Consider the following 26,047-nt stretch of genomic DNA (forward strand, 5'->3'; position numbering starts at 1 on the left):
GCGGGTGTAGGACCTGGTTCGATCCCGAGCTAGGCAGGGAGTCGGCGCCAGGCTGGGTGGTGCTCGGCTACGCGGAGTGGGCGAGCGAGCACGCGCCTGCGGTGGCCGGCGGTCCCGCGCTGGAGGGCGCTGGCGACCTCGCGGCCCTGGCCTCTGTGGCGGTATCGGACGCTCGGCCCTGCAAGACGCCTGGCGGGCCCTGCCGGCCTCCCTGGGCCAGGCTCGGTTTCTCCGTCGCCTCCTGGCCCTGAGCTGGAACGCGGCGGACGGTCAGGGAGGGTTGTGCGCGGTGGCGCGGGGGCGGAAAGCCGCAGGTCGGGCTCTCACCTGACCGTGGCTCGTTCCTAGAAGCGCAGTTTCCTAGTCGCTGCCTGTAGGGTCCACACTCGGACAGTAAATTTGTGTTCATCGCTTTTAGACCATTTGAGTCACTATAAAACTCATCACGACGGCCTCACTGACCTCGTGTCAGGAGATCTGGTTGTATGTGGTTGCCTCATAATAAAGATTTATTTATTTTTCCTCCCTGAGGCAATTAAATATCAAACGCCTATCATCAGCAGTAACGACAGCGGAGCCGGGCGTGGAGGGGCCTGTGGTCCCATCTACTCCGTAGGCTGAGGTGGAAGGATCGCTTTAGCCCAGGAGGTGGAGGCTGCAGTGAGCCGAGATCGCGCCACTGCACCCCTGTCTGGGCGACGGCGAGACCCCGTCTCCAAAATGATAATAATGATAACTACCATTTTTGAGTACTATGTGCTAGATGCTTTTCATATGTTATCTGATTACTGCAGCCCTACAAGGTGCAGCCTGGCACCGTTTTATTTCACTTAGAACTGAGATTCCGATAAAGTAACTTTTCCAAGGCAAGAGGTAGTCAGAGGCTGAGGAATGATTCAAATTTGAGTCCAGCTCCAAAGCACCGGCCCAGTGTAGTCTGCAGAGTTCCAGCCCCATAGAGCCACATGGAGGATGCGAGTGACAATCGCCAGACAATCAACAAATAGTTGATGTAGATTTCTTTAGTGATGACTTAATTGTTAGGGCCTGCTGGGATTGTTCGAAAACCAGGGCTGAGAGTGGAAAGTGCAACTTCTGGGGACAGGAGGAGCAAACAGGGCAACTGATAGCAGTTTCCACATTAGGAAGCTGCCCAGAGTTAATTATGACTGTCACAACACAGCCCCCCCTTAACACACCAAAATAAAGAGCCTCGGTTCCGCTTTAGATCCTGAATTTGACTTCTTTGCAGGTTTATACGATGGTCTTAGTGTCATGTGGGATAATTGTGAGGATTTCGATTGTATTTAATTCTCCATGGAAAACCAGTACGGTTTGCTACTTTTTACATGGCAGGGAAGGCTAAACTTTACCTCTGCCCATCTTAGTTCAGAGTGACCCCTTTAACAAATGAAAGGATAACAAGAAAAAAGTTTATTATTGGACAGAGTACACATCACAAGGGATAAACCTTAATGAGAAGTAACTTGAAATGGTGGCTTAGAACTACATTTGTATACCATCTTCAACAAAGAACTGTAGATTTGCAGAGAAGTGACAGGACACAGGAGAGCAGTTTTAGGCTTCAAAGGGCAGGAAACTGGGAAGGTAGATACATATTTGGAAACTAATGGAGTAAGAATTGTTTGCAGATTCCCCTGGTACCTTAACTGGTCTGGTAAGTCTAAAGTTATCCCCAGTAAAGAATTTATATCCTGTCTTTGGGCGGAAGAGGGGGAGGATAAAGAGAGCTTTTCCTTCATTTGCTGCCTCTTGTCTTCAGCTCAAATTTGTTGTTGTTTTTATATCGAAGAGGCATGTTTTGGGATGACATTGTGGTTTTCTTCAACACCGTTTAGGTAGTCAGAGGTACGTGGGGTTCTTTTTCCTTCTTGTTCGTTATACTTGGTTTCTGCTCTCCCATTCCCCATTTTAAAAAATTGCTTATTTTGATAACTCTGGGATAGTGAAGGAATGCTGAGAGCAATAATGCTCTGGTCGTAAAACACATTCAGCTTCCGTGAACTTGTATTTTTTCTTTTTTTTTTTTTAAGTGAAAGGCAAGTTTGTTAAGAAAGTAAAGGAATAAAGAATGTCTACCCCATAGGCAGAGCAGTTTGTAAATATTATGATTGATAATTTTAAGTCTTTAAGCCTTTATCATATTTGAGAACATTTATGTAAATTATCTTTAATATTTAATCACTGTTTTAATCATACAGCTCTCACGATATCCAGAAAGCATGTTAACAGCAACTATACCTGAGTGCATTCAGTTCTTAAGAGATGTGACTGAAATATATAATACTCTATTTTTCTTTCTGTTAAGCAGTGCCTTTTATTTTATTTTTTAGGTATTAATAGGGGACCCTATTACCACATGTCTTTCTCCCTCAGTGTATGATATAATTTGTAATCTTGGGTTTCAACTCAGAGAAAATTGTGATATCAATAGCATTGTAACTCAGAATGGTGAAGTATGCTGGAAAACAATCACAGACTGTGTGAGCTACACAGAGTCAGGTTTGTGCTGTCTTTGTACTCCAAACTTTCATAACTGTCCCATTGAAAATGTCTTGACCTGTAAAATTCCCCTTTCTGACCATGGTTCCTTTTGTTAGATAATGTTATAATACAGGCCTAACTCCAAGGAGAACAGGAATCAATGTGAAAAGAGAGGGAGTGAGGCCAGAGAAGCATGGAAAAGTTAATGGAAAGCTGGGCTAAGAAAACCACCTCTACAGAGGAGGTGTCAGGAGGCACAGAGGGGCTGGCGGGCTGTTGATGATGTAGATCTCAGGGCCTTGAGATGGTTCTCCGTAGGAGTCATGTGAATTAAGGGTAGAAAATGACCAGTAATAGATTATACAGTTATTTTAAGTGTCTTCTAGACATTCTTGCACACTTTGGAGCAGAGATATAGGTGGGGAAATTTAATAATAGTTATAAAAATTACAGATGAACATACTCTGGCCTAGCAGTCCGTTTTCAGGAATCCTTAAGAGAGATACAGATATGAAAGTGTGTGTGTGCAAGGTTATTCCTTGCAGCATTGTTTATAATAGCTAAATAAATAAACAGCCAAACATCAAGCAGTAGGGGATTGGTTCAGTAAATTATGATAAATTCATATAATGGAATATTATGCAGTGGTAGAAAAGAATGAGGAGGCTCATCTCATACAGAAGTCTCTGAGCTAAGTTGGAAAAAGAATAGGAGGGGCATGTATTTGTAATTACCCTTTGGTATTCATTGATCCGGAACCAAGTAGATGGTTAATCCCAAACTTATCAAAAAAAATTAAAACAACAAAAACTTCATATTATAAATATGTTTAAAACAATTCATTGCCATTAGAAATCTCAGCCTAATAACGTTAACTTAAAAAAATCAGGTTACAAAATTGTATATACAGCGTGAGCCTGGTTTAATTAAAAAAAAAATCAGGTTACAAAATTACATATACAATGTGAGCCTGGTTTTCTGTATTCTTATGTACAGGTAAAGACATTGACAAAATAGTTTTCTCTTGTTTGAAACTTTTTGTATTTTCTAAATTCTCTGCTGATAGTATATTTTTCTTTCATAACCTGATAAGGATTATGTGATTTATTTCCAACAATATAAAAGTATATCATATGTTCAATGGTAAGCTAATTGTTGATTTTGTGGAAATTTTATAATTAAATCATTTTTTTCTTTGATGATGTAGATATTTTATATCATGGGATATGGAGCTATGGTGCTGAAATTTGTTTTCTTATCCTTTAAGAGCAGGGTCTGGATTACTGGGGAAGCGTGAGGCTGCTGGGCCCTGTGTGTGAGGCTGTCCATTCACATTTCTTATCTCTGACCAAGGGGCAATTTGAAATTCGATATGCACCGTGGTTCCAGTGGACAAGTTTTCCAGAGGTTTGGCTTTTGAACAACCTTTAGAAATAAAAGACTGTGCAAATACTACTTAGAGGAGGTACTATTTGCCAATTTTAAAGGGGCCTCCTTCATCCCCAGGCCCTCCAGCGGTGAAGTGTTGAGGGTTGTAAGAGAACCCTGGGCTATTATGCAGGGTCTCCAAAGCCTGAGCTGAGAAACATGCCCCTTGGAACACAGGAAGGTTTTGAATTCATTATCACAGGATTAGGGGTTGGAGAGCTAACATTTGTCAGACGGTGCTCATCCAAGGATAGAGGAAAAATTTACTACTCCAGAATAAGAGGTGTTGTGGAGAGGTACTGAGGTGTTCTAAGACAGTGGGGCCTGGAGACCAGAGCTGGGATACTTGGTTTGTTCATGGGGAACTGAAGGGAGTATGGGTAATTTGGGGCCTAACCCAAAATCTTGTTTTCGTTTGTTTTTTTGGTCAGTTTTTCTTCATTTTATTTGGCACACTAAATGACCCCAGTAAAGCAGTAACTATAACAAATCTAATTCTGCTTTGAATTTGGAGTGAAGGAATCATCATGTCCCCCTTGTACTAGCACTTTTAAGTGGCAGGATGAGTGCCTTGTGTGTATCTGTTTGAGGGCTCAGCCAAATCAAAAGGAGAAACATGATGGAGGTCAAAATGCTTGACTTTTCCACTTAAATTATGCCAGATTTGTTGCTTTCAATAAACGTTTAAATAAAGAACCTTCAAGGAATTCTTTAGCTATTAAAATATTTTTATTTATTCTTTAGGCAATATAATTATACAGAAAATGTTTACTTATTCACTGAAAACTAAAATATGGCAGTTGAAATCTCTCGAGGTTTGAATTTCAGTAAATAATATTGTTGTTTTGAGAAGTAGTTTCAGAGTGTATATCCTAATATGTGTTTTATTCTAAATAGTTATTTCCGGAAATATTTGATGCCTTGGAAAGTCTACAATCTCCTGCTATTTCTCTTAGCTTAATGAAACTGACATCGTGTCTAGAACGAGCCTTGGGTGATGTAAGTGTGAGAACTCTTTCATTATTGGCCCATTAAATTATCTGAATGAACATGAAACTATTTTACAGTTGTCCTCAGTTTTCTTGATTATTTTCCTGTAAGATAAAATCATTTGGTATGAATTTTTAATATTTCCCTTTTGAATGATTATGAAATCAAAGGATTGGTGTCTAAGTACTTTTCACCCTTCATTTGTACAAACAGTTGCTTCATGGATAATGTTTTTAATATTTATTGGCTCATAATACAACTGTTACACAATTTTTGTTTGAATTTTAGGTATTTTTACTGATTGGGAAGGAATGCCCCTTTCTTTTAAGAGATCTGCTTTCATCTGAGGAGCTTGCTCAAGTCTTCAGTCAGTCTGTGGTAAGCTTGTTCATCTAAACTCATGGAGTATATTAGTCCGTTTTCATGCTGCTGTTAAAGACATACCCAAGACTAGGAGGAGAAAGAGGTTTAATTGGACTTACGGTTTCACATGGCTGAGGAGGCCTCAGAATCATGGCAGGAGGAGAAAGGCATTTCTTACAGGGCGGCAGCAAGGGAAAAATGAGGAAGAAGCAAAAGTGGAGACCCCTGATAAACCCATCAGATCTCATGAGACTTATTCACTATCACGAGAATAGCACAGGAAAGACCGGTCCCCATGATTCAGCTGTCTCCCCCTGCGTCCCTCCCACAACATGGGAGAATTCTGGAAGATACAATTCAAGTTGAGATTTGGGTGGGGACACAGCCAAACCATATCATGGAGTAAGTGCAAAACAACAATTCACATATGCTGAGCTTTTGTTCTTCCCAAACTGATGATGCTTTAGGGAAAAATTGTATCAGTGATTCAAGCATATTCTCCCTTCCCACCTTCCCTTTCAAAATTGCCCCTCCTCCAGCACATAGAAAGCTTTCCTATCCCGAGTGTGAATAACTCTGGGGCACCACAGGGCCAATGTGAAGCATGTTGCCTCGATCAATTACATATTAATAACTATAATACTAAATTCAGAATACAACTTTAACCCTTTAAATGAGTGATAATACAGTTTTATTTGAAAATTTTAACGTGAAATTATGCCTTTTGAAACCATTTAAACTTATAATGGAAAAAAAATTCAGATGTTAAAAAAATCATGCAGTTACTATACTATATTAAAATCTCATAAAGGGCACATGATCAAGAGACTTAAGACTAATGAATAACCTTAGGCAGCTGATTGAGGCAGGGTCAAGATGAAGAAACCCAGAAGAGCCTTGTGTGGAAGCTGTGCTTGCCAAGCCAGGGAGCTGCTAGATGATTTTTGGAGTAAAGAAATCTGTCTTCAGTGGAGCTTTTCCATTCTTTTCTGTGGATCTTTACTCCTTGTCCGCTTAAAGATCATTTTCTTTTGTGGAGTGCATGGAATGAAGATAAAAAGTACAAACCTCTTGTTACACTGAATTCTTAAACACATTTTGTTTCTTCGATCTGTTCTTTGGTACTTGCTTATATGTGATGGGCCTTCTGCCCACTTGTGGCCCCTTCAGCCGCCAGGTCACTGGCATTTATACATCTGATTGACCAGAGAGTATGAACCATGAGTATTTCACAAATTATTGGTAGAGCAAAAAGATCTCCTGAAGTTGCATAGAAGAACTGCTTGTTAAATGTTCCAACATTCAGTAGAATTGCTCTTGATCATTTCCACCTCCTGGTTTTGGGTCTTCCCCTTGAGGGAAGTTCAGAATGCATCCATATTCCCTTCTCAGCAGCCATCTTTCACATGCATGAAGACAGTGTTCACTTCCTTCTCGAGTCTTCTGGAGGCTCAACCATACTTTCTCCTATGACATGAATTCTTTTAGTCTTTGAACATCTTCCATTATGTTCTGAGTTTCTTCTAAGTATGGCGCCTCAAACCCAAAGCAGTTCTCTGGGTATGACATGATTGCAGTCCATTTATTAGGACCCCTGGTTGGGTGTTTTCTTCACTCTGTAGATAGATGGTGGGGTGGATAAGTGATGGGCTTCACGTCAGACAGCTGGGAAGTGGAGACTCAAGCCTGGAGCCATGCTGCTCGGGCATCTGCCCTGCTGCCTCTGTTTAACCACACAATTGCATGCTGCTTAATACAGTGATATGTTTCTGCTTATCATATCATTGTCTTTTTACATTTTAGTTAGATATTATGCACATTTGAAGCAACTTTATTAAAGCAGGATAACCTGGGTCAGATCTTATCCCCCATATTGATTTTGTAGCCTTTGAGACCTTGGTTTCACCTTTCCATGCTTGTATTTTTTTCACGTAGATGCTGGGGATAATCGTAGTACCTTCCTCGTAGGTTGTTCTTAGGATGAATGAGTTGATGTACATGTACAAAATGTGTCTAGCACATATTAAACACTCAGTAAATGTTGGTTTTATTATTACTGCTATATACCAGCCAAAACTGTTGACTCTGTCAGTTAAAAAGAAGAACACAAACGTTATCTTCATACTATATTGGTTTATTCAATAATTCAATATAATTAACTATGTAATGATTTGCGGATTAGATGAACGTGCTAAAAGTCTTTGTTGGCTCTCCGTGTGGTCTCAACCTGCGTAACGTCTTATGGCATGGGTTTGCATCACCTGAAGAAATTCCTCCAAAGTAAGTTGCAAGTGAAGAAATTTTCTTCCTTTTTTGGATCTACCAAAGAGTTTTTTAAATTTTGAATTTCATGAGAAGGAAATAGATTTTGTGAAAGATAAGTGAGTTTTGAGATAGGATTTTGAAGCTAAAATTGAATATTACTAGTGTAGTCACCAGAGTGATGACTGGGTTATAATTTCAGTGACTTACACCCCAAAGGCAATTCAGGGGTGACACCAGAAGGATGTTATGCCGTTCACGTCCTGGGTGGGTGGGAGACCCTGAGTTTCATTAGGGTCTTCATCAGAATGTCTGTGGTGCTGTTGTGCTGCCCAACTACTGCACAGTCTAATTCCTATATCTAGAGAATTTTGTGCAATTTTTTTTTTTTTTTGAGATAGAGTGTCACTCTGTCACCCACGCTGGAGTGCCATGGTACATGGCACAACCTCCTCCTCCCAGGCTTAAGTGATCCTCCCGACTCAGCCTCCTGAGTAGCTGGGACTACAGGCACACGCCACTATGCCCACATACCTTTTTTGTATGTTTTGTAGAGATAGGATTTCACCTTGTTGCCCACACTGGTCTCAGACTCCTGAGCTCAACTGATCTGCACGCCTCGGCCTCCCAGAGCTCTGGGATTACAGGCATGAGCCACCATGATCGGCCAGTTTCATGCAATTTAACTTTGCTTTCTTAATTTTAAATTTGTATTTTTCACAGTGAAGCTTTTTATAGGCATGATTGAGTACATTTTTGTAATAGATCTCTATGGTATTTCCTAGATACTGTTCAATGGTGTTACTGTTGACAGCAGGATTGGGTCAGTTACTGAAGAGTTACCTTCAAAACACTAAACTTACATTGGCACATCGCTCTTTCATATCTCTTACAAACCTCGAGGATTTGATTGTTTTTCCTGGTAAGTACTATGTTTCACATTTTTCCTTATAGCTTTGCGTAGATATTTGCAAAGTCAGTAAACAGCATTAAGAGGTGCACTCTTGAGGTGGGGTGAAGTAGTTGTTCTTCAGTAGTCGGATGGCTTTCAGAGTTGCTTGAAGAACCTCCTACATTTTACCACCCAAAGCCCTGCCTCCTCCCACCATGCCCTGGGGTTGTTGTGGGGGTCACAGGAGTTGCAGCTGTGTGAGTTGAGCTCTTTCTTCCTCAGATGCCCTATGCACAACAGTGGCCTCAGGCTGTTGTATGATGTACATTTTCTCCTCCTTTTACCTCTTGTATCTTTGTACTCATGATCATTATGCCAGAAATACTTGTAGTGATATCAAGGGTCTTTTACACCTTCTGAAAATGTGTTTTACTTCTCTTGGTCATTGTGCTCAGTTGGTCCATCCTGAACTGTTGCCTAAGTCACTGAAGAGACGTCCATGCCCCACTTTCCAAGGGTCACCTGCACCTCGGGCCCTTGGTCAGGGCAATCCTACTCTCTAACAAGTCCCCTGCTGCAGGGGTCACGGTTCAGCCACCTAAAGGGGTTGGCTCATTGGCATCACTCCCCCAGCATGTTTCCATCATTTTTCAGTTGATCAGTATGATTGTGTTTAAAACCGTGTGTTATTTTACAGATGTTACTTATGAGGTGCTTTCAGTATTAGAAGAAGTGATGATGAAATCTGCTTTTATATTAAAAATCATGTTACCATATTGGGAAGTTGCACTGGTCAAGTTCAAGTCACACAGGTAACTAAAGGGTGCATGGCAGAGTGGTTTGCAGTGGTTGGAGGCCAGTCTTTCTTGATGCCCTTCACTTTCGATGCTTTTTGCTGTTGGAGTAGAAGTGAAGAGAACCTGGACTGACTTGAGCAGACCTGGAAATAAAACACCTTCATAGAGTCGCTTCAAGGACAGCCTGTGATTATGTCGGAAACATTGCCTTTTGGTGCAGGTGATAGAATTATTTTTCAGGATCCACTTTTTAATATTTTCTGGAATTCTTAGAATGAGTGAAACATGTTCAGAATCATGAAACATAGATAAGCCAGCTTCATCCTTACATTCTGTTTCTGTTTCCTGAGGAGCAAACACATGTATGGTCGCCACCAGAAGGTCTGGTGAGCTGATCTTTAGTTCCTTAAAGGATATTACCCTAATTCATTCATTTTTATGCCTTGAGAACCCACTGAAATCCTGGGATGTGCATTTTTGTTTTTTTCTTTTTGAGACTGGGTCTCACCCTGTCCTCCAGGCTGAAGTGCATTGGAGCCATCTCGGCTCACTGCAGCCTTGAACTCCTGGGCTCAAGCAGTCCTCCCACCTCAGCCTCCTGAGTAGCTAGGACTGTAACTGTGCACTACTGTGCCTGGCTAATTTTTGTACTTTTTCTAGAGATGAGGTCTCAGTCCATTCCCCAGGCTGGTCTTGAGCTCCTGGGCTCAAGTGATCCTCCTGACTCAGCCTCCCAAAGTGCTGGAATTACAGGAGTGAGCCACTGCACCCAGCCTCAGTATTTTCTAGAAGCAATGAAATGAGTTAGACAGTCCTTTGATGACATTTTATTCTGTAGAAGCTACTAAAAATGGTTCATCAAACATTAAAACACTGGAAAATGTTTTTAAAATCACTAGTTAATGAAACTTTGGTTCTATGTGTGAGTGGTTTTGTTTTGTTTTGTTTTGTTTTGTTTTTTTGAGACAGTCTCACTGTGTCACCCTGGCTGGAATGCAGTGGTGTGATCTCAGCTCACTGTATCCTCTGCCTCCTAGGTTCAAGCGATTCTTGTGCCTCAGCCTCCCAAGTATCAGGGACTATAGGCATGCACCATCACGCCTGGCTGATTTTTGTATTTTTAGTAGAGACGGGGTTTCGTCACGTTGGTCAGGCTGGTCTCAAAGTCTTAGCCTCATGTGATCTGCCCGCCTCAGCCTCCCAAAATGCTGGGATTACAGGCTTGCGCCACTGCGCCCAGCTGGTTCTGTTTTGCTTCTCGTATTAGCAAGTATTATCATTTCTCTTTGCCTTTGATATCTAGACTTCAGCAGTTATTGTGATGTTGGTGTCAATATTATTTTTGTTTTTTGCTTGTTTTTTACTTAGAGAGTCTTAGTCTGTCACTCAAGCTAGAGTGTAGTAGCACAGTCATAGCTCACTGCAGCCTTGAACTCCTGGGTTCAAGCAATCCTCCCGCCTCAGCCTCCGGAGTAGCTAGGACTACAGGCAGTGCCACTGCACACTGCTAATTTCTAAATTTTTTGTAGAGATGGGGTTTCCCAGGCTGGTCTTGAACTCCTGGCCTCAAGCGATCCTCCCACCTTGGCTTCCCAAAATGCTGGGATTACAGGCATGAGCCACTGCACCTGGCCTAATATTTATTTTTGAAACATGGAGTTTTGCCTATTTTCCCTTCAATTTCATAGGTTTGCTGACTGCGCCATATTGTTGCTGACACAGCTGGAGACTGGACTTAGGAATGTTTTTGCCACACTTAACAGATGTCCAAAAAGACTCCTGACTGCTGAGGTAAGCTTGTTTTTATTATTGATTGTGATCATTGTTGCTGTATTAACAGTTTTCTGTTACCAATTAAAAGTTTTTAAAAATGTTATTCTGTTTCACATTAAAATGATTTTAATTTAGCTAAGAACTGTGGAAGGCCTCACTATCATTACTATAGGATTTATATTTATGTTATTTATGATTGTTTTTGCTATTTCTGTAATATTTCTAAACAGTCTTTAAAACTTAATGATACCATGAACGTAGTAGGCACTGATTCTCTCTCTAGCTGTGTTGATGGTGTGTCACTGTAACCGCGTGAGATGGCTGGGGTCTAGCCGGGAGACTGAGGCGACCAGTGGTTGAACCTGACCTTGGGAAACTAATCAAAGCCTTCTGAGCTTGAGTTTCTCAATCTTACAAATGGAAGACGTAGGATTTGGAGGTGACTTGGTGTGGTGCCAGCCCGGCAGCAGGTCATGAAAGCCTTTGTCTCAGTTTCTTGAGCCCCTCCATGTGTGTACACACGCACGTACACACAGCTGTCTCAGAGTTCCACATTGACCCCCGGTCGCCCTGTCTGAGGCAAGCGTCTCTGAGTTTCCAGCCTACCTCCTCTGGCTCCTAGAATTTCTCATTTCTGCTCCTTTTTGGTAGTTATGATAAGATCCTGCTGCTTAGTGACAGAGATCTCGAAATAATATGGCTGCAGTGACTGAAATAGGATAGAAGTGCATTTCTGCCTTTCCCAGATGTGAGTAGCTCCCACTGAGATGGCAGCACCCCCATCATCAGCACTCAGACCCCTCTGTGTCGTCTTCCAGTTATGAGGGCCAGGCCTTCCTTATGGAGACTACTACTTCCTGGCTCCAGCCGGCTGTGTCAGCCATCACATCTGCTTTCCAGCCAGCAGGAAGAGCAAAGATTGGTGCATGCCCCTCTCTAAGGACACTTCCTGGAGGTAGCACAGGCCTTGGGCCAGGGCTTAGTCGCACTTGCTGCCAGGGAGGCATGGAAGCGTTCCTGGGTGGCCAAGTGCCCAGCTTCCCATGGGACGATCTGTTGTGGAGGGAGAGCAGGCGCAGCCTCCACACCTCGGATTCTCGTCTCTTTCTCTAGCTTGGCTTTTGTTTTTTGCCCCTCTTTGTAGGCATTCCTCAGTGCTCTGCCGTCAACCCCATCCTCTGTTTCCTCTCCCTGGGAGATCTCATACAATTCTCTGCCTTACATTTTCATCTCTGGGGGAACAACAATTAGAAAATACTTTGAACCCAATGAAAATGAAACCCAACACATGGAAGTTTTGGACCCAGCGAAAGCAGTGCTGCGAGGGCAGCTTACGGCCCCGGAGCCGGGCTCCCCAGTGTTGCTTCTCACTGACCCCCATCTGATCTCTGCAGTTAGACCTGCTCATGTTCGCTAAATATCTTCATGTGAGTTTTTCTCAGCACCTCACATTTTTCTTCTTTCAGAAAGGCGTTGTTTCCCACAGATTTGTCCTCTGACGCTCCCTCTGTCATCTCGGCCTCACCAGCTGCAGACTCCAGCAGCGTCTCGTGTTTACCCAACGCCTCCCGTGTCCACTCAGTGGCCAGCACAGCCGGTGGTTTCCACCCAGCTGACCTTGTGCTCTTCCTGTCCAAACTGAGAAGCCGCCCGCCTGGCTCCTCGGCCCACCCGAGCTCATCTCACGATTCTTCCTCCTTCTCAAATTTCATTCTCACAGTCCTGCTGATTCTTTTTTTTAGTTTTTTTTTTTTTTTTTGAGGCAGGGTCTCGCTTTGTCACCCAGGCTGAAGTGCGGTGGTGCAGTCATAGCTCACTGCAGCCTCAATCCCCGGGCTCAAGCGATCCTCCCACCTCCGCCCCCCGAGTAACTGGGACCATAGATGTGTGCTACTACACCTGGCTCATTTTTACATTTTTTTTTTCCTTGTAGAGACAGAATCTTGCCATGTTGACCAGGCTGATCTTGAACTCCTGGGCATAAGTCATCCTTCTGCCTCAGCCTTCCAAAGTTTTGGGATTGCAGGTGTGAGCCACTGTACGTGGCCCCACTGATTATTTTCTAAACTGATATTCTTACGTTATTTATGGTTTTTTTCATTTGTTTAACCTCCTCGATGATGTCCTGCTGCCTGCCAGATGGAGTTCATCCTCTTCACGTGGCAGCAAGGCCTCGGGTTCTAACCCTGCCCTCCTCTTTGGTGTGTTCCCTGTTTGGGTACCTCAGTGAAATTTAGGCTTCTTGTCAGCTCCAGAACTTGCTTGTCTTTCCTCTTACTTTGTTCCTCACCCCCAGATTTTCCGCTCCAGGTCAGGGGCTGTGGCCACAAAAGCGACCTTCCAGAGGCTCATCTACTCAAAGGTGGAGGCTGCTTTTCTCTGTGTTCTGTTTCTGTCTCATCTTGGAGGCAGTCCTGCTTTGCCTTACTCATGTGCATTTCTGCAGAGGTCTCTGCAGGTTCTCTGAGGCAGGCCTACACGTTGCTGTCGCCTGCTGCCCATGCCCAGTGCCTTCCATGTAGGCCACTCAGCGCGGTGTGGAGCGAAGCTTCAGGAAAGAGCTGGGCCCCACCCATTAGAGCCCTTGCTTCGTGATACCTGCATGGGGATTGGCTGCACGGTGGCACACACCATCACTGTAGGGCCATGCGGTGCAAATAAATGTGGATATTTACTTGTCATTTGACTTCATAAATAAATAACATGGCTGTTTCCACAGAGGATATAATCTATCAAAGAATATATTATTAGCCCAGGCTTTTATCCAGAATAAACAGGATCAGTTTTTAAGGCAGTACATATATGAAGATATTTTATAAAACTTAATAAGACACTGCAGATGCTGTTATTATTTACTGATTACTTTTGTGTCATGAGGTTTCTTCAGGACCAGTGGAAGATATGAATATGAGTGAGATTTTCTGACTTCAGAAGCTTATTTATCATGGGAGAGTGAGAAGGCATTTATACTAACTCTGTAAAACAAAGTAGAAGCTAATGTGTGTAGTTGATGGAGGTAAATGAAAAATTCTGCTTTTTGGAGAAAGTGGGAATATGTGGTAGACGTTGGATATTTAGAACTCAGAGGGAATTTTAGGGCTAGCAATACAGATTTGAGAGCTAAAGATAACAGATTTTAGAGTCATCTGTGTAGTAATGTTGAAGAATATTGGCAATATGAAATTTAAAATAGATTATTAAACATTAATAAATCAAAAAACATTTCTTGAGAGCTAGCTTACACAAAATCCTGATTTCATCACATCACACTGCATGGCCCTACAGTGATGGAGCGTGCCACCGTGCAGCCAATCCTCATGCTGTCAAATCTCACTAAGTGATTTCGTCACGCTGTCTGTCAAATCTCACTGAAGTGATTTCGTTGTGCTGTCTGTCAAATCTCACTGAAGTGATTTTGTCACGCTGTCTGTCAAATCTCACTGAAGTGATTTAGTCATGCTGTCTGTCAAATCTCACTGAAGTGATTTCGGCATGCTATCTGTCAAATCTCACTGAAGTGATTTCGTCACGCTGTCTGTCCGATCTCACTGAAGTCCCCAAAAGCCTTTTGAGATAGGCATTCTTAACTTCTCCTTTTGCAGAGAAAACCTGCATCTGTGGAGTTCAATCGGTTGCCTGTAGGTTTCATGTCTAGAAAATGTTGAAGTTGGGATCAGAACTCAGGACAGCCCATGTCTGTAGGCCGTGCTGATGATGCTGAGAAGCAGCATGCGTGAAATAAAATAAAAACAGACAAGGCTATTCATTGGAGAAAATAGGAAGCTGTGCTCCCTTGTGCACAAATACCAGTCGTCAGGAGAAGTATTCTGTTGTATGAGCAGCGATTTGTGAGGGCCTGGGATCGTACATTTTAGAGATGACTGGGCTAAAGCTCTGTTGAGAGCAGTGTCCTAATGCGGCTTCATGGCCAGCTGCGCTGTGTTTTTGCGTCTTTTGTAATGTGTTTATTTTGTCAGTGACATTCCTCTCATAGTGTTTCTAGATGAATGTTTGTTTTAACAAAAAACTTTGGGATGTGTGGCCATGTACCAGAATTTTTTCTTATTTTGCATAGTGTTAGTGTATTTGTATTTTGCTTTAATTGTTTATTTTCATTTCTTTCCTTTTCTGAAGTCAACAGCTCTTTATACCACCTTCGATGAAGTAAGTAAGTAAACTTGTAAGGTAACTTGAAACAAACAGAACACTGTCTTCTTTTAAAATACAAATTAAAACGCAAAATTAAAGATCAGCCATAAATCATATACTTACAGGAAAATGTCCATAGTAATATAAACCAAAAAAAGCTTATAATTGATATTTCCGGTTAATTTTGGGGCCCAGTGTTACCAATCTAGCTCCCAAAGCTATCCAAAGCTCAAAGTTGGAAAATACCAAGGGATCTAACATGATTAGCTATAATTATTTAGAGGCTTGCATTTTAGATTTAGGGGTAACATCTTTTTTGTACAAGAAATATTCCCCAACTGCTGTTACAAGTGTGTAGTATATATTGATTCATTTAATCTGCATATTGGGGGTGTGAATAGTAAAAAAATCACAGTTGAAAATGCCTTTTATCAACCATAGAGCGTAGAGGCATTTGTGTGTGTAACCCCAGATGGCACTCATGTGCACCTAAAGTGTGACAGCCTATGGGAAACCAAGGGAAGGGTCACCTGTAGAGGTCCGGACATTCGGTTTTGCCTTTAACACAACTGTTAGATCCTAAGTGACTGTGTGATGGGTAAGTTAAAAATGTGCCTGTTTACTTGCAGAGCTTCTTCCATTAGGTGAACAATCTGCTGTGATTTTAATGTGTAAGACCTTTGGTAATGTGAGGAATTGATTAGATAGTGCAGCCCAGTCTCTAGAGGATCAGATCTGTGGGATTGGTTGGGGTGGTTGGGCAAAGTCCATGGTGAGTTAAGAAATGACTTTGGAAGTGACTCTAATGTGTACACAAACAACACACATGCACACACCACACATACATACACACACGAACACATACCTCCATGCTGCATATACACACACAGGCATACACACACTCTAATGTGTACACAAACACACATGCACATACCGCACATACATACACACACACACATGAACACATACCTCCATGCCACACAGACACACACAGGCATACACATACTCTAATGTGTACACAACACACATACACACACCACACACGATCTCACACATCCATGCCACATATACACACACAGGCATACACACCCCCACAACACATATGCAGGCACATATACTACACACACACACACACACACACACACACACACAGGCACAGTTGCATATAAACACACAAATGTACACACCCCCACACCACATATGCACATACACATATACACACCACACATATTCATAGTCACATACACAAACACACATGTGTATACAATTATTAATATAGTCTTAAAGTCATTCTGTTGGTTAAGAAAATATTTCCTGAACACCTGTTTGCTGAATTTTAAAGACTGTCCATTTAATTTGCTTAGACCTTAGATAACAAGTTAGGCTAAAAGTACTGTATCCATCAACTCTGAAAGTTCTGTATGTTTATGTATGGGGACCAGTTAATCAATGTATTTATTTTTGATGTTTTAGATATTGGCAAAACACTTGAATGATGGTAAAATCAATCAGCTTCCTCTTTTCCTTGGAGAGCCTGCTATGGTAAGTATTAGTTATTTTCCAGGCTAATATTCTTGTATTTATGGATGTCGTCAGCACTTCTCTAAAATTAAATTAATTTTGGCTTGTGGTTTGCTCAAGAAAAATACTTCTGAAACATTGCTGTGCTGTCTCAGCTTCAGCCACCAATCAGCTGATGTTTGCCAAGCTGTCACTCCTTAAATGTGTGTTTTAAAGGCCTGATGATTTAGCTGCCCTGTCCCTAAGCAAAATTTGTATTTGTTTTTTACATGTATTTGTGCTGTAGAACGGACATATATTTGTGCCTTGTTAAATGCAACAGTTAGGCCGGGTGCGGTGGCTCACGCCTATAATCCTAGCACTTTGGGAGGCCAAGGCGGGCAGATCACAAGGTCAAGAGTTCAATACCAGTCTAGTCAATATGTTGAAACCCCGTCTCTACTAAAAATGCAAAAATTAGGTGGGTGCGGTGGCAGGCACCCACCTACTCCTGAGTCCCAGCTACTCAGGAGGCTGAGGCGAGGAAAATGGCTTGAACCCAGGAGGCAAAGGTTGCAGTGAGCTGAGATCCTGCCACTGCATTCCGGCCTGGGCAACAGAGCAAGACTCCGTCTGAAAATAAAAGCAACAGTCAAATGTGAGTAAAAAGATTGAGTATTGGATGAAAAGAGGATCATTAATTGTTTAAGGCCATCCATTTTTGTATATTTTATGAAGATATTTCAGTGACTAATTTGGACTACAATAGGTATTTGACATTTATTCCTTGTAACAGTCAGGCGACCTAGAATCATGCTTGTGTTCTGTGACTTTAGACTCCGTCCTCTGTGGACATCCATTTTTGCCATCAAAAAATAAAATGATTGAACTAGTTTAATGTTCTTTCCACCTTGAGTCTCTGTGATGCTTCTGACCATTGGCAGTTTGCCAAGGGCAGCAGTTTTCTGACCTCTTTTCCCTATAACCTGTGGGAGAGGCCTTGGATTTGTGTCGTAAGAAGCAACAGACTTTCGAAGGTGAAAGAGCAGATGAGAAAGTGCAGGGGCTGTGCTCACACAAGAAAGAGCCGTGATTTCTTTTATTGCCTTGGAAAAGCTCATTTGCAAATGTTCACACTCAGTTCCCTTCCTTGGAGGAAGGTGAAAACAAGAAAGACTGGAATTTGATGAGACTCCAGTACCACCTGGGCAGCTCTGCCTTCCCCACAGCCTCTCTGGCTTCCTGGTCTGTCCTGTGGGTGTAGGAGAAGAGCTCTCCCCAGCAGAGTCCCACCCAGGGCTTCAGAGGACTTGATGGATGCACTCTTTCCTTCTATTCAGCAACACCAGGCACGTCTCTCTGCTGCGGATACTAACAAAATATTTTCTCTATTTAATTTCTGAAAGGAATTTCTCTGGGATTTCCTGAACCATCAGGAGGGTCCCCGCATAAGAGATCATTTAAGCCACGGGGAGATCAACTTACATGAATTTTCAAAAGAAACAACTAATCAGTTGCTTGCATTTTCTCTTGTACTGTTACTCAGATTCGTTGATGACGGTCTGCTATCAGTTTTTAAGGTAATTTATAGGGAAGAAAATCATTAATTAGATTAACCCATTCAGCTATGAAAATATAGTTTATTTTTCAAATGTAATTAACTATTAATCATCTTTTAATATATCTGAGTTACAGTATCCTCCATCAGAAAAAAAAGTGATTGGATTACATGTATGTTTATGTTCTCTATCACAGATCAATCAATATTAATCTCAGCTAAAATAATTTAACTCGTTTCTTAAAAACACATTTGCTTTTGTATGTAACTGCCGCTAAGTATTGAAAAGGAAAGAACAAATTATAAAACAGGATTAACCAAATATTAGGAAATTTTTACAGATATTTGCTAAATCGATGGGGTAGGATATTTGCATCATCAATAAACTTTTTTTTTTTTTTTTTTTTTTTTTTTTTTGAGACGGAGTCTCGCTCTGTCGCCCAGGCTGGAGTGCAGTGGTGCAATCTCGGCTCACTGCAAGCTCCGCCTCCCGGGTTCACGCCATTCTCCTGCCTCAGCCTCCCGAGTAGCTGGGACTACAGGCGCCCGCCACTGCGCCCGGCTAATTTTTTGTATTTTTAGTAGAGATGGGGTTTCACCGTGGTCTCGATCTCCTGACCTCGTGATCCGCCCACCTCGGCCTCCCAAAGTGCTGGGATTACAGGCGTGAGCCACCGCGCCCGGCCCATCAATAAACTTTTATTTCAAAGTAAATAATTTAGGATAGAACATTTGTTATTGATATTTTAATCTTTTTTTCAGATTATACATGTGACAGTTATTTTAAAAATTGTTTAAATGTTCAAACAAAAATTACTAGAAATAGAAAAATTAATGTGAAAAGTAACAGCCCTCAGGAATTCCATCTCTCCGAAATAACTACTGTTAATAATTCGGTGTTGTTGCTACCACATTTTTGCTATGAGTATACTAAAGTGAGTTCATAGGAAGGTACGTTATGTTTTATAGCTAGCATTTTTCATTAACTGTGTTTTTGGCATTTTTGTTCTGCCTTATTCTTTTTGTCAGCTGTTTGATATTCCATTTTATCAATATGTTATTATTTACCTAAGCAGTCCATCATTGATGAATGAGTTGTAATGTTCCCTGATGTAGAAAATTCCTAATTATTATGCTGAAATGAACATCTTTGTTCATTTGGGCACTTAGGTAAATACTCTTAAAAAGTAAAGTTCTAAGACAAAATATATCAATAAGGTTTTTTTAAATTTTTTAATTATTATTATTTTTTTTTTTTTAATGAGACAGGGTCTCGCTCTGTCACCCAGGCTGGAGTGCAGTGGTGCAGTCATGGCTCATGGCAGCCTCAACCTCCTGGGCTCAAGCCATCTTACCTCAGCCTCTTGAGTAGCTGGGACCACAGGCACAAGCCACCATATCCAGCCAAGATTATGTTTTTATTTTCATTTCTTTTTTTATGTTTACTAGATGTTTATAATTCCTTTATTAATTGCCTATTAATGTATTTTCTCCATTTATTTCAGTTTTATTTTTCCCATTGGATCATTAGCCTTGTTTGTGTACATATTGCTTTGTTATTTGTTCATAGATTTTGATTTTTTTTTTTCTCTTTGGCTTCACATTTGGAGTCATTCTGAAAAGAATCTTTGCTTTTCAAAATTAAAAATATATGTATACATTTTCTCTGATACTTCCATTTTTTCTTTTTTTTCTTTCTTTTTTTTTTTTTTTTTTAATTGAGATGGAGTCTTGCTCTGTCGCCCAGGCTGGAGTGCAGTGGCGTGATCTCAGCTCACTGCAACCTCTGCCTCCCGGGTTCAAGCAGTTCTCTGCCTCAGCCTCCCGAGTAGCTGGGATTACAGGCGCCCGCCACCACACCCAGCTAATTTTTTTCTATTTTTAGTAGAGACGGGGTTTCATCATGTTGGCCAGACTGGTCTTGAACTCCTGACCTTGTGATCCACCTGCCTTGGCCTCCCAAAGTGCTGGGATTACAGGCATGAGCCGCCGTGCCCTGCCTATTTTTCTTTATTTTCCCTTTACGTCTTTTGATCCAACTGGAATTTATTTCATGTTGGGAGTAAGGTACAGAATCTAGCTTTACTTTTAAAAAAATTAATAGTTATTATTCTGTGTAAACTTGGACAAACATACAACCCAAAAAACAAATAAGAATGAGGACCTTGTGGATTGGGTTAGGGATAATTGACATTTTTCACAATATTGAAGCTTATTCAGGGACACAGGGTCTCCCCATCTTCATTCCTCGAGTCCTCCCATGTACGCGGCACCTCCAGCCTCCTAGGTGGCTGCTCAGGCTGGAAGCCTTAGATTCCTCTCTTCGCTTCATACTCAGTCCTTGGAACAGGTCTTAGAAATATGTTCCACAGTCCAGGCGCAGTGGCTCACGCCTGTAATCCCAGCACTTTGGGAGGCCGAGGCGGGCAGATCACCTCAGGTCAGAAGTTCGAGACCAGCCTGGTCAACATGGTGAAACCCCGTCTCTAATAAAAATACAAAAATTAACCGGGCGTGGTGGCGGGTGCCTGTAGTCCTGAGAATAGCTTGAACACGGAAGGCACATGTTGCAGTGAGCCGAGATTGTGCCACTGCACTCCAGCCTGAATGACAGAGCAACACTCTGTCTCAAAAAAATAAAAAAAGAGAACAAAAAAAGAAATATGTTCCACATCTGCTACTCCGTGTCCCTCCTGTGCCACCACCTGGCCATGCCGCCTTGGCCCCTCCCTGGAGTGTTGCTGGCACTGACTGGTCTGCCCACCGACTTCTGCGAGCCCTTCACCTTGTCGTAACACAGCAGCCAGACTGATCCTTTTACCAACATGTCTTCCCTCTCCTCGGAAGCCCTCGGGTGGGTTCACATCTTGGAACAGAAGCCAGGTGCTCTTCAGTGGCACACATACGCTACGTGTGTGTCTGCCCTGCGGGGACGTCACCCATGCAGGCACATGCATGTACCTCCCGTATTCTGCCCAGCACACTCCCTGGTGCACTCCAGGCTCTCACACACCTGAGTGACGGGAAGGCCAGCACATTTCTTCTGTAGTTAACATCTAGCTACTTGAGTTGTTTGTTTTGTGCTTTTAAGAATTGTAGGTAGTGGGCCAGGCACAGTGGCTCACGCCTGTAATCCCAGCACTTTGGGAGGCCGAGGCAGATGGGTCACCTGAGGTCAGGAGTTCGAGACCAGCATGGCCAAACATGGTGAAACCCCGTCTCTACTAAAAAATACAAAAAAATTAGCCAGGCATGGTGGTGGGTGCCTGTAATCCCAGCTACTCAGGAGGCTGAGGCAGGAGAATCGCTTGAACCTGGGAGGCAGAGGTTGCAGTGAGCCGAGATCACACCAGTGCATTCCAGCCTGGGCAAAAACAGTGAGACTCCGTCTCAAAAAAAAAGAATTGTAGGTAGTTACAGATTTTTTAATTTGTCAGCTATCAATTCACTGACTTTGTTTCTCATAGGTTTTAGTTGGCTGACTTGGATTTTTAAGTTATGTGGTTATATCAGCTGCAAATAATGTAATTTTTATGCTTTTTAAAATATGTATATGCTTGGCAATTAAATGTTTATGCGATCCTTTTTTTAGTTGTATTCATTTTTAGTGTTTAAGTAACTATTTCCTAGTTACATTTCCAATAGTTTGGAATCTTTTTTTTCTTATCTCCAGTTTTGTGCACAGAGGGTGGGTGTGGCATTTGTGATCTATTATTGTTAATGGCCTCCATTTAAAATCATTTTATTGGCTGTCATTTGCCTGCCATGTCAAGCCTATTTTAATGAAGCATTTGCTTTTCTAGCTGCATAGAATTATTTGAAGAAAGATAATGAGAAATGGGGACTCTAAGTGGCCTACAGTTCAATAGAAGAAAGCTAAAAGCCCACCCAAACATGATAGTAACCACTGTTTTCTCTGCACTAGGAAAAAGCAGCCGTAGAATTGTTGATTAGTCTTGCAGAAGGCTATAGTTCTCGCTGTCATCCGGTTTTTCAGCTTAAAAAACAGGTATGCCAAATGCAGGGTGCCGGGAGGGGCGTGTATGTCTCCGAAACCACCTGTCTTTTGCAGAGATGCTGGAAGGGTGCAGTTTGCATGCTGAGTCAGACTTTGAGTTGGGCAGATCCAGCTTTTTAACCAGTGCGGGGCCTGCTGTGGCACTGGCCTGGTCGCTCAGTCTTCTGAGTCTCAAGTTCCGTGTCTAGCAGTTGAAAGTAATGCAGTGCTGACGGCACTGAGGTTTTTAGTGTTAAATGGATGAGCACTGGGAAGTGTTTTTGCTTAGTCCCCTGGCAGGCTGTTATTGCTGTCAGCAGTAACGCAGACCTAGGAGCAGTTTTTATTTGTCAGTGGTGAGTAATGTCAGTTTTTCTTCTACACGGACTAGCTTTTGTTAACTTACTGAGACAAACAATTTTTTAAGCGTTTCTGCCAGGAGGATCCAATTTGGAAATCAGCTAAGGTGCTTTATTCTACATACGGGAGGATACAAGGGTAGTGCAAGGGGATGAAAGAGACAGTCCCCAAGAATGTAAGCATCATGACGGTTGTGCAGGTGAAAATTCATAAATGAGATTACCTCTAAAAGGAAGCTGTAAAATCAACACACGGCGGGTCAGGAGAGATTTGCAAAGGCATTTTAAAGAAACGGTGCCTAGAGGCTGGGCGCAGTGTCTCACGCCTGTAATCCCAGCACTTTGGGAGGCTGAGGCGGGCGGATCACAAGGTCAGGAGATCGAGACCATCCTGGCTAACACAGTGAAACCCCGTCTCTACTAAAAATACAAAAATTAGCCGGGCGTGGTGGCAGGCGCCTGTATTCCCAGCTGCTCGGGAGGCTGAGGCAGGAGAATGGCGTGAACCCGGGAGGCGGAGCTTGCAGTGAGCTGAGATCGCGCCACTGCACTCCATCCAGCCTGGGCGACAGAGCCAGACTCCATCTCAAAAAAAAAAAAAAAAAAGAAGAAGAAGAAGAAGAAACGGTGCCTTGAGAAGTCTGAGGCCTCCTTGAGAATGCCTTAAGGAAAATATGGTCAGAAGGGGGTTGTCAGCAGTGAAGTTGGGAAAACAGCCTCCTGGAGGTGTGGCTCGGAGGCAGAACATCGGGCTGTGCTGGTCAGATGCCATTCCCCGTTGGCGCTGTGGACCAGCTTTACCAGTGGGGATGCCGTGCTTTCCAAGAGCAAGCCCTTACGAAGGTGGAGGTGGGCAGGTAGGGAGGAGGGAAGATATAGGAAGGAAGAGGAGCTTCAAGAAGGCAGCTTTTGTCTTCTAACCAGAGCCACTGAGGCTCCAGGCCATCCTCTCCTGTGCCCCATGGTGGCTATTTTGGGTACTTACCACTCCTGTCCCCCTCCTGGCATCTCACAGGTATTCAGGCAGCTTTGCATCCTGGGCTTCGGTTATTCCTGCTGTTGAGACCACCCACGCTCAGTGGTGTCAGCAGCCACCGTTGTACTTGCTCATACACTAGTGGGTTAGAAATGGGGAGCATCTGCCGAGGGATCTGTCTTGTGGCCTGACCTGGGCGTTGATGGCTGTGGTCCCCCAGAGCTTCGTGGGTGTCCCATCTGAGAAGGCTGGAAGTTGGCCACGGGCTTCATGGGGGTCCTGCAGGGACAGTCCCAAGGTGACAGCTGCTGCACCTCGAGTGCGGCCTGAACTGGAGAGGCACCTGCGCCTCTGACATGGCTTTGGATGCTGCACAGCATCTTCACACCTGCTGTGTTCTGTTGGTTCCAGGCCAGTCGCCAGAGCTCGTGCAGATTTGGTGGGGGCCTCCTTCTCAATGGCAGGTGTCCAAAGAACCTGTGGACATGGTCATAGCCACCCCAGACGTTCACTCCCTACCAATCCACTGGTAGTTTCCGCAACCTTCCCCCATCTGAATGTACTGAAGAACTGACACCCACCATCTAGTTTTAAAATGTTTAGAATTTGTAATAATTTTATAGATACGTATTTTCTAGAGAGTGATGTAACATCCATAAAAACACAGATTTTCTAGGAAGTTACTGTGAAATCTACAAAAGCAATAAAACATTTCCTCCCAGGTGCTGAGCTGTGAGGAGAGCATCAGGGTTTGGGCTCTGCTGCCTTTCCCCGAAGAACTCACTCGGGAAGCCATCAGGTGCGTGGCATCCTGGGGCCTGGCTGACCTCAAGCTTGTCTGATACTATTAGTTTCAGCAGCATTTCTTCTTTAACGAGGCTGTGGGAAGATAAAAGGGGAAGGAGGAATTTCTGGGCCTTGGTGGCTGATGCAGGCTGTGGGGAGCTGGAAGTGTTGCTGAATGCGATCTTCCAACTGGCATGGGGCCCTGGTGGAGACTGAACATGGCACGAGAGGCAGGTTTTGTGGATAGACAATGGCGTCCATGAGAAATACCCTGAGTAGATAGGAAGAAAGATGGGTCTGAAGCTCAGGAGAGAAGTAGGGATGGAGACATAAATTCCGGAATCGTAAACAACAGCAGACATCCTTGTTCAGCAGGAAGAATACGCAGGTGGTTCATCGTCTCGTCATCACTGGACTTTGCTTTTGGCGTATGGCATCGTTTGTTTCTCCACTGTGTTGTCATGGTGGCTTTTTCCATTTTATATTTGAGGAAAGTGAGATTCACAGTCAGGTTGCTGCTCAGTGAACCGTTGAACATTATTGTGCACAGGCACTGATGTGAGCACTTTAATTGTCACGTATCTTTAAATATTTTCTGTTTTTCAGATTAGGAGATAATTCTGAAACAGATGCCTGCCACTCTTTGATTACAAAAATGACGGATGAGCTGTATCACCATATGCCTGAGAATTGTTGTGTGTTAAAGGACTTGGATCGTCTTCCTACTGAGACGTAAGTTCCAGGACATCCTGACAACTGTTGAAACATTGATTCAGCAGATTAGCATAGCAAACTTAGCATTTTCTATGTTTTAGATTTTATAAACTTGGTAGTAGTCTTAGAATCCCACTGTTACTGCTCCAGGAGGAATTATGAGATAAGTTTTGACAATCTCTGTGCAAGCTTGGCACATCTGATGAGGCTGTGAATGCCACATTCTGTTTGCCACCATTCAGTGTGTTTAGTTAACACTTGCCGCGTGTCACGGTTGTCCCTGCAGACCGACCAGCGATACGCTGCTAGCCCTGGCTCCCAGAAAGCCGCAGCCTTGCAGGTGCAGAAGGAGAGTGAGGCGCAGGTGAGGACCACGATGCCTGCTCCAAGTCTGGCTCTGTTTGCAGGTGGCCCCAGCTTCTCCGTGAGCTCTGCAGCACACCTGTTCCCACCCTGTTCTGCCCCAGGATTGTGCTGGAAGTGCTGGTTGTGCTCCGAAGCATCGGCAAACAGTGCCGCCGTGTGTCCAGCCAGGTCACCGTTGCCTCGGAGCTGAGACACAGGCAGTGGGTGGAAAGGACGCTGCGGTCTCGCCAGCGGCAGAACTACCTGCGTATGTGGAGTAGGTGCGCGCTCACTTTCCTGTTTTGGAGGGGCACTGTGGGGCAGGAAGTTGTCACAGATGCAGTTCTAGTTCTCACTTTCAGACACACACAGTAGTAGCCCCTCACTGAACCCCATCGACAGGTGTTGATATACTTGGAGTCCACAATTGAGTGTGAACCCAAAGTATCTGAGACAGGTCTCAATCCGGTTAGAAAGTTTACTTTCCCAGGGTTAAGGACGTGCTGTGACAGCCTCAGGAGGCCCTGACGGCATGTACCCCAGGTACTTGGGGCGAAGTTTGCTTTTACACATTTTAGGGAGACATAAGACATCAGTCAGCAGGTGTAAGGTGTACATTGGTTCCATCTGGAAAGGCGGGAAAACACAAAGGT

The 26,047-nt window shown here is 43.2% G+C and overlaps 1 protein-coding gene across 8 annotated transcripts in view; it reads left to right on the forward strand.

Annotated features, from left to right (window-relative positions):
* Nucleotides 1-26,047, forward strand: part of ERMARD (ER membrane associated RNA degradation) — a 30,775-nt gene that overhangs the window by 248 nt on the left and 4,480 nt on the right. Inside the window, exons 1-16 of one of the 8 annotated variants that reach the window (XM_055391700.2) lie at nucleotides 2-1,869; nucleotides 2,355-2,523; nucleotides 3,778-3,912; nucleotides 4,831-4,932; nucleotides 5,212-5,301; nucleotides 7,469-7,566; nucleotides 8,334-8,470; nucleotides 9,138-9,252; nucleotides 10,926-11,028; nucleotides 15,145-15,174; nucleotides 16,633-16,701; nucleotides 18,066-18,239; nucleotides 22,143-22,226; nucleotides 24,272-24,348; nucleotides 24,942-25,067; nucleotides 25,457-25,675. In XM_055391700.2, the coding sequence (XP_055247675.1) occupies nucleotides 4,894-4,932; nucleotides 5,212-5,301; nucleotides 7,469-7,566; nucleotides 8,334-8,470; nucleotides 9,138-9,252; nucleotides 10,926-11,028; nucleotides 15,145-15,174; nucleotides 16,633-16,701; nucleotides 18,066-18,239; nucleotides 22,143-22,226; nucleotides 24,272-24,348; nucleotides 24,942-25,067; nucleotides 25,457-25,675 (1,361 nt within the window). In that variant the 5' untranslated portion in view covers nucleotides 2-1,869; nucleotides 2,355-2,523; nucleotides 3,778-3,912; nucleotides 4,831-4,893. Of the gene's footprint in view, nucleotide 1; nucleotides 1,870-2,354; nucleotides 2,524-3,772; nucleotides 3,913-4,830; nucleotides 4,933-5,211; nucleotides 5,302-7,468; nucleotides 7,567-8,333; nucleotides 8,471-9,137; nucleotides 9,253-10,925; nucleotides 11,029-15,144; nucleotides 15,175-16,632; nucleotides 16,702-18,065; nucleotides 18,240-22,142; nucleotides 22,227-24,271; nucleotides 24,349-24,941; nucleotides 25,068-25,456; nucleotides 25,676-26,047 lie in introns of those variants that run through there. The other 7 variants (XM_063708014.1, XR_004070720.2, XM_031012467.2 and 4 more) reach the window with 7 other exon arrangements.

The sequence above is a fragment of the Gorilla gorilla genome, chromosome 5, assembly GCF_029281585.2.
Source record: "Gorilla gorilla gorilla isolate KB3781 chromosome 5, NHGRI_mGorGor1-v2.1_pri, whole genome shotgun sequence".
NCBI classification, from domain to species: Eukaryota; Metazoa; Chordata; class Mammalia; order Primates; family Hominidae; genus Gorilla; species Gorilla gorilla.